Below are 12,532 nucleotides of genomic sequence, written 5' to 3' on the forward strand. Positions count from 1 at the left end.
AAGAAGATCACACCTAACCACGTTCAGTCCGCCGACGCGCCGCCACTGCACAGCGTTGCCGCCATATCTTTGTTGCTATCGAACGCCGTCAAGAACGAAGGGAGCCAGACACCGCGGGGAAGAAGTTGCTCGTCGCGTCATAGTCACCGTCGCTGGGGTTGTGAATCGCCGCTGTGAATCGCGCGAGAGCCAGTGGAGGAGGGAGCCTCTGCTGCGTCACCGCCGAGCTTCCATCAACGCCGAACCGCCATGCTGTCGCCGCTATTGTTCAGACTGTCGGAGACCGTTATCGAGCTCCTCGTTGCTGGGAGTTACCGTCAGAGCGTCACCGGAGCTGCGGCTGCCCCACCGCCGCCTCTGCTGCCGAAAACCACCGCTTCTCTGAATCCTCTATTGGTAAGCTCTAACCTTGCCTCAGCTTCTTTATTCGTTAAATTCTCCATTCCCATGAGAGTTATTGCTGAGGCTGTTTGTGATAGGGACCGCCGTTCTTACCACCGCTGATGAAGCCCATCGGAGTTGCTCGAAGGTTATTGCCACTCTATTTGGTTCTATTGGAAGATGCACTGTTGCGGGCGTGGTTGCCGAAAACTGCCGCCAGAACCGGTGCCTTCTTGGTAAACTCTAGCCCTGTTCTGGTTTTCCTTCATTGCCGGTCAAAATCCTGGTTACTATAAGAGTTGTTGCCGAAGTTGTTTATGCCAGGGATTATTTATCGCGAGTTGCTCTGTTGTATGTCGCCGTCGGAGCCACCATTCCACTGCTGCCGTCTTTGCTCGGAGCAGTTTGTTGTAGCAAGTATTGTTGTCGTTGTGGCTGCTCGGTTAGTCGCTCCTCTTTAGTACGGTAAGCTATTCCTTATTTCAATTTCGAACTTTGTCAGTCGTTGTTCCACTATATATTAAGATTCTGCGACGTTAATGTTTTAGGATCGAGATCCGGTTGCGGTACGTTGGTGAATTTAAGTTACTGCTGTGGGTGCAGATACCATGGAGCTGCGGTTGCGGCTGTTACCAATGTCGGGCCGAGAGGAAAAGAGTTCCGGTGACGTGTTTAGTTTATAGTCTCAGCTAATTGAGGTAGGGTTTTTTCTTAAATTCTATTTTATATTACGGAGTTGTTATAAATAGATATTGACGCAGAGAGATATACTTTTGTGATTATATTTGTCTTGTGAATGTGATGGTTTGTTAGACTGAATTATTGGTTGCTTGATTGCTTGAGTGAAGTACGGTTGTTGACAAGAAATGGGTTTGAAAAGTTATTTACTTAATTATTAAGAAAAATGGTTTTTTCTTGGTTTGGAGTTAAAGCGGTTTGGTTTTGAGTCGGTTTGATTTTATAAATGATTTAATACTTGAGCTGGTTTGATTTTAAAAGGAGTTTTATTATTGGAATTGGTCTGATTTGAGAATAATTTGATATTGGAGCTGGTTCAACTCTGGAAAATGTTTGGAATTTGAAAATGGTTGAGAAAATGTTTGAGAAATGTTTGGGTGGGACCCGAAAAGGGTGGCAGTGTCCGAGTTTTAGAGGAGATGCTGCCGAAATTTTATAAAATTGAAAGCTTTGCCTGAAGTGATGATTTAAAAAGATTTAGTTTTTGAACGTTATATGTTTTAAGATTGATTTATTTAGAAAAGAAAGAATTATATTTTGAATTGAGATTGTTGATTAACGGAAAGAAGGATGATGAGGACTGATTTGAAATATGATTTTTGAATGAATTTGGAAATGGGATATGGATTGACGAATGATGATGATATTGAGAATGGCTTAGATGTTGATGAATGATGAATGAATTATTTATATGGCTTATGAATTTGAAATATCTGAGATACGAGGTTCCCTGGATTAAGTGCCGTGGCTTGCCACCACGTGTACCAGGTTGAAAACTCGATACTCTGTTGACCCTACGACGTAAGTGTGACCGGGCACTATATAAATTCCCGGGAATGATACCCCCATTGAGTAATATTGATTATTTGAGAAAAAGCTATGCATAGACTCTTGGGGATGCACGTCGGGGGACGGTCTAAGGACAATTCAGACTTGTCGGGTTGGCTGGATAACCGACAGATGAGCCTCATCAGCCATAGGACAGGCATGCATCATATGCATTTGTATGCTTTGCTTGGGTTTGAACTAGTTTTGGTTTGCCTAATTGCTAAATTGTTCTTAACTGCTACTTGAACTATTTGCTGTAACTGCTACCTACTTGTGCTTTCCTTGTTTGTCTTGCCTGTGTTTGTTCTGGCGTGCTACATTTGAGAATGAACTTGGATGCTGAATTAATGATTGTGTTGTTTGATTGCATGGTTGATTTCTGATTGAGATTTTCTTATAAGAAAGGAAAGATTTTGGATTTCTGAAAGATTAAACATTGTTTCTTTGAAAAGGGTTTTGAACGATTTCCTATTGGTTTTAAAAGATTCATAAGGCAATGATAATCACTGAGCTTGAAAACAATTTCTTATTAAATATCTTCTTATAACAACTTTGAAACTCCGTAGTGAGACCGTGTGGTTAGGTTCTCACCCCCCTACAGCTTTACCTTTTCAGGAACCGGATGAAGAAGCATTAAGAAGTGATATACTGCGTTTGGTTTATAAGATGTTGTATTAATTAGATTATTTTCTTCCCTCGCCTTTGTTATTACGAGTTTATAAGAGGGATAGGAATTGTATGTTTTATATGTATATTATATTATGAGCTATTATGTAAGGAGTCTTGTATATGAATCTATGCCTGTTTGTATTTTTCTTAAGATAAAGTGTTTAATTTCGGTTTTTCTAAGAAATCAGCGATACAGTGTTGAGTCACAGGCTCCTATTTTAGTATTTAGTATGTAAAGTAGTCGTAATACTTCTTGCTATCAGAGTAGTGCAGCTGGAAGCGTGACTTCTGATAGTGAAGGTGTTACACCTATTATAAAACACAACTAATATATATATATTTAAATTCTTACCCTATAATGATAGAGAAGGAAAGGGCTAGAATTTAGAATTCTCAAAATTAATATATATAATAAGAGTATTTTAGTCATTTTATATAATAGGGGTATTATAGTTATTTTTTATAAAAAATAATATTAATTTAGACGGATTCAAAATTTGATTCACTATTTTTCGGTTAAATTAATTTATCTGGCCTAATTTTGACAAAAATAATATAATTTAAGTGATTATATGTGTTAAATTTTAATTATTAAAAAATATCTTACAAAAAAGACGTTTTTTACGTCTTTATGGGAGCATTCCTATGAATTATAGCTCGCTCAAATGACATAATTTCTTCATACTCAATTAAGAAGTTGCGAGTTCGAGTCTCCTATTTTTGGTAAAAAAAGAAAAAGAAAACCAGATAAAAGTAGATAATAAATAAAAAAACCGATGTTTAAGTCTATTACTTAAATAGTTTGTTATTAAGAGGAAAATAGCAAAAATGAAAAAAAAAAAAAAAGACAAAGTGGTAATGTTTCATGAGATACATAACTCAATTATGTCTCCGGCATATCAGCGCATGCCAAAAAGTCTTTGCCACACAAATTTTATTACCATCAGTGTCATACACTCACACTTCTTGAATTAATTTGCTCATCAAATTTTTTATTTTAATTTAATATACATATATTTGAAAGATAATGTTATAGACAATTGAAATGGACAAATATATAATATGGTTATAAAAAAATAAAAAAACAAAAGTACATACGTATATTTATAATTTTTAATTATATATTTTTTACCTTATTTTATATAATTATTAAAGAGAATTATTTAGGTAACATTATTAAGTTAAACACTTTAATTCTTAACAACTTTTAAATATTAACTTAATCTTTAATATTTTATTTTGTTAGACAAATATATTTTCACATCAAAATTCAATAAAAATTAGATAAATTAATCCCTATTAATATTTAATAAAAACATAATAATCTAAAAAAAATGATAAAGTATATTTTTTGTCCCTGAAATTTGGTTAAAATTTTAAAAATACCCCTCAGTTTTATGTTGTTTCAATTTTGTTCCAAAAGTTTTCGCTTTGCATCAAATATACCAGCGACAACTAAATTTTTAAAAAATTTAAGACCAATCTAACAATTATGCATGAAAATTATGCTTGATTTGCTTGTATTGAGGATTGTTCTTATGAAATTGTTATTGAATTGATCTTAAATTTTTTGAAAAATTAGCCGTTAGGAGTATATTTGATGCAAATCAAAAAATTTTGGGACAAAATTAAAACAAAATAAAATTTAAGGATATTTTTTAAACTTTTATCCAATTTCGGAACAAAAAATATATTTTATTCTAAAAAAAATTATATCAACTTTTTTATATAAATGAATAATTTGATAAAAAATTGATTTATGTTTAAAATTAAAGTTTAAAAAACAATACTAATTAAAATATGTGACTAAAGTTTTTGAAAAAATTAATTTAAAATAGTACTCTAATTATGTAGAAACAAATTTATTGTTTAAGAACAGAGAGATAAGAAAACTAAATGCAGGAAAGTGCAGCTAGAATTTCACTTGATATTTATATTATGAACTTGTGATATTGAGTACTCTTTAATTTTCCTTTCAGGATAGATAATATGATCTTTCGTATATATAAAAGATCGAAATGTAATGAAAGTTAGATAAAAATTGAAAAATAAATAAGAATTAGACTAAAGTATGAACGTGATCTATCTAGATTAAATCAGCTCCTCAAAACATAACAATTTTAACATGCTTTCATTTTCAATTTCATCACCTGAGTCAGTATGGATTATCCACTTATCCTCACAGAAAATATAATCAAATAATAAGATACAGCAGCTTGATGAAATTTTATAAGAGCAATAGGATTTAGAGGAAAAATTAGAATTGAGTTTTGGTAAAAACATTTAAAAATTGTTTTTGCTTCTACTTTTTTTTAAAAACAATGTATTATTAATTTTTAAAAAAATATTTCATTTTTTAATAAAAATATTTTTTTAAAAAAGTAATATCTAAACATATTTAAAATAAAAAAAATTACTTTTTTTTTTAATTAAAAAACTAACCCAAACTAGCACTTTAGTCTTTCACCTATATATTTTATCACAGAAGATTATACTCAAATTATTGAGTACTAATAGGACTATTTAGGTAATAAAATTATCTTTATCAAATTCTTAACGAAGTTATATACTAGTTATTTTTAGATATATAATTTTTTATATATATACTTTAATGTATTTTTTAATAGATAATTTCATGATAATATTATAATTTTTATAATAAAAGAATAAGAATTCAATTTTTATCATTTTGAATATGCAGAAAGAAGTGAAGAGAACAAAAGTATTAGAAAATTGAGTTCTATTCATAAATTCTATCCATACTTATAAGATCTTAATTGGTCTTATCCATATATATGTCCCATTATTTTAATTATTTTTTTTGAAGTTATGAATAAGACTTAAACTCAATACTTTTTAAATAAAAAAAATATACTATTTAAATTATAGTTCATTAACTCTACTATTTTATTAGATACTATATATTGATATGACTACATATATGTTATCTGATAAATACTATTACTTACTATATATGATATGATCTTGTTGAATATATTAGCCTGAACTTATTGTATGTAATAAGCACCATGCATATGTACATCAATGTCCATATAATATCTTTATCTTTATTTAGATGATATTATGGTAGTTTACTATATATTAGAGTGTGTTTGCAATTTCAAATTTTACAAGAGAGAATTTTTCTTTTTATAAAAATTGGGAGACACAAAATAACATACATCTCGAGAAGAGAAAGATATTTTTATTTGTACGATTAAATATTGTAAAAAATATAGATGCATTAATTAATGTCTTTGTTAATTTAAAAATATTATACGCACAAAAATTAACTGATATACATATATATTTAGAATGGATTTTATAAAAATAAAATTTTTATATGAGAATATAAAAATATATTTATAGTTATTAAATTAATTTTAATGGCTAAGATTAAATGTATTTAATAATTGATATATAAATAATACATTTATTATAATAATTAAATTTATATGTGAATATATTTATAATCATTATATTTATAGTTATTTTTTTTTAAGACAAAAAAATATTTTATTTTATTAAAAAAAATATAGAATCCAAAATTCAGGACATAAAAAAAGAAAAGTGAAAGACTCCCAAACTTCACAACACATGAGTTAGTAGGTAAAATAATTACCTTTTGGTCGAGCTTCTTGATTTCATCTACCACTTTTTCTAGTCACATCTTTGTTGTTCGAAAACTCTTTCATACCATTCTTTCCAAATACACCAAATAAGGATCAGCATAAATCTAATTGAGATATAGAGTTAGAAAGGAGATTGAGCTGAGTTTTCAGATTTCTTGTACATGTCCATTTTTGAATAGGCAATGAAGAAGAAGAACGTTAAAAAATAATTACGTGTCTTTATTCAAATATAATTAATTGTAGGCCGTTAAAAATATTTAATTATTAAAAATAATTAAATTTTTTTATAATATTTAAAAAAAAGACTAACTTTTTTATAAAAAAACAAACATATTTCTAATTATTTATTTATTTTTTATAATCTTTATATTAATATTTTTTATTTTTTCTAAAATTTTAATAATTTTTATTAGTTATTTATTTTGTTTATTTATTTTTGTGATTTTTTATTTTTCTAAAATTTTAATAATTTTTATTAGTTATTTATTTTGTTTATTTATTTTTGTGATTTTTTATTTTTTTTTTCATTAACAATAAAAATCCAATATACAAATTCAACCGTTATGAACATCTCAGCACAATGAGAACCATTATGAAGTTTATATCACTGAAAAAAAAGGCTGTTCCAAAAAAAATATTCTAATGTCGACTCCTGTCTTCTACAAGTGTAGAAGGAATAACCTAATTTGTTGTCAAGAAAAAAAATTGAAGCCTTAGATTTGTGGGCAGGTATTTTTTTTTCATTATAAAATAAATTGGAGGGTCCAACTAATATGTTTAAAAAAAATTTTAACATTAAAATGCAAATCTAAAAGACCAGATTTGTATATTTAAAAAAATTAAAATAAAAAAATAAATTTAACTTTTAGATTTGCATTTAAAAAAAATTACAAATTTAAAATACACCAAATTTTTACATTATTAAAAAATACCACAAAAACCACAAACACTAAAATTAAAAGAGAGTTACTAAGATAAAGACGTTTAAAACGTTTTTTTTTAAAGATATTTTTTAGTAATTAAAATTTAACATATATAATCAATTAAATCGTATTATTTTTATCAAAATTAGACCAGATAAATTAATTTGACTAAAAAATGGTTAATCAAATTTTGAAGCGAACTAAATTAATATTATTTTTTTATAAAAAATGACTACAATATTGTTATTATAAAAAATGACTAAAATACTCCTATATATATATATATATTGAAAACTTTAAATCCTAACCCTATAACGGCGGAGAAGTAAAGGACTAGAATTTAAGATTCTCAAAATTAATATTATATAATAAGAGTATTTTAATTATTTTCTATAATAAAGATATTGTAGTTATTTTTTATATAAAAAAATAATATTAATTTAAATCAATTCAAGATTTGATTCACTATTTTTCGGTCAAATTAATTTATCTATCCTAATTTTGACAAAAATAATACGGTTTAATTAATTATATGTATTAAATTTTAATTATTAAAAAATACCTTTAAAAAAAGATGTTTTAAACGTCTTTATCTGGCTCCCAAATTAAAAAAAAAATGAGATTCTTTCCCGAAGTATATATATACACACTATTCTATTTGTTCAAACCTTTGTTGTATTTGCAAATAGAAAACATAGTTGAATGAATGACACTTTATTTAAATATTAAATACATATTAAATTATACATGAGCTACAAAAAAAATAAAGAAATAATAAGAAACTAATTTTAAGTAAGTCAGAAGCTAGCATCAGTAAAAATAATAAGTTCAATAAGCTTTGTCCCAAATAGTTTGCAACTTGCTCTTCGGTCTCTATGGAGCATGAAGATTTACATTTTGAATGTAACACACTACCAGTTGATAATTACCAAGGTCTGCATATCTTTAATAATAATTATTAATATTCCAAGCCATCAACCTAACTAATGATTCCTAAAGCCACCTTGCCATGACAACATCAAACATCTTCTTAGGCCAAGAAAAATATACCTCAAAATTACATCCAAAATTATTCATATTTTACCATATGTTCATCTTCGTCAATGTCATCTGTCACCCACCGTATTGGCTCTTGAGTACCAGCTACCATGCATTAGTTGATAATATTAATATTAATTAAAATTAATCTTTAATCAAATTGGCCTCAGTTTACATCTAAAGCTGCACTATTTAATAGTTTTTAAGAGGTTAGAGGAAAGACTATTATTAATAGAGTAATACTAAGGAATTAACCAACTTTTTTTTTTACTAACATCAATACACCTTTTAAAAATTATTTTATTTATTTTAAATTTTAATTTTTTAAATTCTAAATTATAAATTTAAACACTAAAATTAATTAATATTAACAAACTAAAAATTAATTTTTTATGTTTTTTCTTATTAAAGTCATGCCCATTTGTCAATCTATCTCCACTTCCTTTGTAATTCTTCAAATTCGCAGCACGGTTTTGATGCTACTAAGGTACATATATTTGGTTGGGTAAAAATAAAGTGAAAGTTTTTAATGGATGAGTTTAACACATGTTTTTACTAAACAATTTCTACTTATAACTAACATTTTTTTTCTGTTTTTCACATCTAACGCATTTTCCCACATATATATACAATGTATTGTGATTTATAGTAAAAACCTCCAAAAAAGCGCAAGGTGAGGAAAATAAGTAACATTTGACTAAAATAATTAAATATAAAATAGATGTCACCTTTGTATAGCGAACAAACTTGTATGCTAACAATCACAAAAAAAAAGTCTTGTATGTATGCTAATAGAAAAAAAAAAGGGTAAGAATAAAATAAAGATATAATATAAGAGACTTAGAAAGGTAAAAAAATACAAAATACAAAATAAAAAAACCTAAGCTAGGGTAATATCCAAATAGGATGACAAAAAAAGTTTACCTCTGTTAAAAATGTTTGGAAACTTCCATCTTCCAAATCGAAGATGACAATCTCATAAGAGGGAGTAGTGTCTTCAAAGCACACTTCACGCAAGTAGATTTGATTTCCTTTACAATTCAAAGAATTACTTGGCAGTATTTGAATAGAAGAATTGAGTCCAATTAGTAGTATGTAGTTTCCCAAACTGTGTATTCTTGACCATGTTTTCTCATTTTTTTTCAATTCATAGATATCAAATTTGACAGTCTCGCCCAACCACTTATAATTCTTCATGCAATACCTATCTTTTGCCCCTTTTACCAGCATCAATAAACTTCCATTATCACCTCCAATTAGATAATAACAATTATACATTCCATTGGATGGAGGTGGTGTGGCTTCATGTTTTCCTCCCACTGGTCCTGACTTTGTTCTTGTATCAAATTCATATAGTTGGCCATTACCATCTACTGCAAATATTTTCTCTTCAAAAAATATGACATCATGAACGTCGTCTAGATCTTTTGTTGGAAATCTAATCCATCTATTCTCGTTTGGCATGTAAAAGGCCAATTCTAGTAATGATCCATATATGACCACTGCTATAAAATTACTGTCATCGTCATTGTTAGGAGCTGAATTTATAATAGCCTTCCAAATTTGGATTTGATGCATGAAAATAGTATTTCTAGTGATAATTTTGTCCCCACAATACATAGTACATTCATCCCCATTAATATTAATTATATTTGGAAGAGTTGAAACTGGAGGAAGATCCAAGTGAACCTTTGTAAATGGATTTAACATTCTTATCGTACCTTCATATACCATTACAATGATTAGCCATCCATGACAAGAACCACGCATGCAGTTGTCTTGCATATCTGGTAACATGAGGTGGTAAATCCCCTTCTCTTCGAGACTACGAGTGTGAAAAATTCCTTCATCTTCGGGAGCACGAACTTCTTCTTCAAGAGCATGAGCTTCTTCTTCAAAAGATTCTGTAGCAGCACTGCCCATAGATAGCACCAGCCACGGAACTTTGTTGCCATCAGGAATTTTCGGAAGTTTCAAATTCCATTGCTTACAAATTAATCGAAGTCGAATGTAATTGTCATATGAATAGAACCCCTTAGTAATTTCGTTTAACAAATCTTGATGAATGTTTGACCATCGATCAAACTCACCCATTGCAAATTTTAGATGAGACCCAAACATAGAATATAAAGGAGAAGACTACTTAAAATAGATATGGATTAGTTATTATATTTAAAAACGAGATAAGATCGATAAGATTTGGCACGTTTAAAATTAAGTGGAAACTAATCTCCAGTCTATTTCACATGAAATTGTTTTTAGATAAATGACACTTTTACTATTTGGTTTAAAAAAAATTGATTTATTTTATATAAATGATTTAATTAAAAAATCAATTGATATAGCTATGATGTTAGATTTTTTATTGTATTTTATTTTAAAAATAAATTGACTAATTTAAATTGGAAAATTGTAATTAATTGTTTATTATATAATTTTTTTAACTAAAAATAATTAAAAATCATTAAAAAAAATAAAATTATCTAATATATTGGACCAACTCAATGTTAATCAGGTTTTTTTATTATAAAATATAAAAAAAATTAATTTAAAAAAAATTATGTTATTTTTTAGGATTTAATTTTTTTATTGTATTTTCATAAAGTTTACACAAAATTCACCTATCACATGAATAGAGTAATACGAATACATATAATTAAGGTGAAAACTCATGTGCAATCGACTTCACGTGAAGTTGATTGCTGCGTTAGATAAAAATTTAGTTGACTGCATGTGAGTTTCCACCTATAATTAATCATATGAGTACAATAATACGAATACATACAATTTTATAAATCATTAATTTAAATTATATCTATTTAAATTTTAAATTACAAACTAATATAAATTTAAATATTTAAAATTCTAATTATTTAAATAAAATTAAATTTATTAAAAAATAAAAATATACTAATACAATTCAAATCGTATTAAAACGTAAACAAGTTTGTTAAGTCTATAAACAAACTTTACGTAAATAAATAAGTTTAGTCAATGTGATAGATGAATTTTGTACAAATTTTATGAAACACAATTAAAAAAAATTAAATTCTAAAAAATAACATGATTTTTTGTTGAGAATTAAATTTTTTTATATTTTATAATAGAAATAAAAAAATCTCATTAACATTGAATTGGTCCAATATACTAGATAATTTTATTTTTTAATAATTTTTAATTATAATTTTGGTTAAAAAAATTATATATTAAATAATTGACTACAATTTGTCAATTTAAATTTGTCAATTTGTTTTTAAAATAAAATATGGTGAAAATCTAATGTCATAGCTATATCAATTGGTTTTTTAATTAAATCATTTGTATAAAATAAATCAATTTTTTTTAAACCAAATGATAACACGTGTCATCCATCCAAAAATAATTACATGTGAAGTCGACTGCAGGTAAATTTTTACCTTAAAATTAACCATGGTTAGTTAGTTATTCGTGTTTTTCAAAATTTAAACTGATTTCTCATTTTTTAAAAAGATCCCCTACATATAGACCTTTTTAATTGAATCATTTTGTCAATAGTATAACAATGTATAACTCAATAATATTCACTAAAAAGTAAAAACCGAACTCAGTTTTTATATATAATTAAGAATCACAGTACTTAAATCTCTTTTTAAATTAAATCAAAATTAAATTTTAAAATTTCAAAATAAAAAATTTAAATTCCAACTAAATGTCTTAGCACTTATGAGAACATAATAAATCTAAAAATCAAATTCTAACAAACTCATAAATCAACCTTCCAAAAATTTATCTTCAAATTTATAATTTGCACCCATAAAAAAATATTAGAGTTAATAAAATATTTTTTATAAATTAAAAATATCTATAATTAAAAATTTAATTAGATATTTAATTATATATTTTTTAAAAAATATTATATTAATTTTAATATATTTGATATAAAAAAACTTAACTACAAATTAAAATAATATAAAAATTTAATTAAAAAAATAAAAATATCTAATTATAAATTTAGTAAATAAAATTATAGAAACTAATAATTAAATTTATAAAAATTATAAAATTTATTTTACTAAAAAGATAAACTTTTTTTCATACAAATCTCTTCAAACCTTTCTTTAAATCAAATTAAAATCAAATTAAAATTTCAAAATAAAAAATTTAAATTTCAATAAAGCCTCCTATAAAATAATAGGCGAATTCTTTGATATAGATAGTGTATAAACATCTACATATATAAATTTTTGCTAGAGAAACACTGAATAGACAAATGTTCTTTGAAGGGACAATTATTAGTAGCAGTAATTCACAATGTCAAGCACGTGCAATTTGTAAGATTAAAGG

At 26.6% G+C, this 12,532-nt stretch overlaps 1 protein-coding gene across 1 annotated transcript; it reads right to left on the reverse strand.

Moving 5' to 3' along the window:
* Nucleotides 1–8,933: 8,933 nt before the first annotated feature.
* On the reverse strand, nucleotides 8,934–10,303 carry LOC107635923 (F-box protein SKIP23-like). Its single transcript, XM_016339470.1, has 2 exons — nucleotides 9,134–10,303; nucleotides 8,934–8,963 (listed from the first exon to the last, which is right to left on the reverse strand). The coding sequence occupies exons 1-2, from the start codon at nucleotides 10,301–10,303 to the stop codon at nucleotides 8,934–8,936; spliced, it is 1,200 nt and encodes a 399-aa protein (XP_016194956.1).
* Nucleotides 10,304–12,532: the final 2,229 nt, after the last annotated feature.

The sequence above is a fragment of the Arachis ipaensis genome, chromosome B4 (assembly GCF_059453495.1).
Source record: "Arachis ipaensis isolate K30076 ecotype BB chromosome B4, ASM5945349v1, whole genome shotgun sequence".
NCBI lineage: Eukaryota > Viridiplantae > Streptophyta > Magnoliopsida > Fabales > Fabaceae > Arachis > Arachis ipaensis.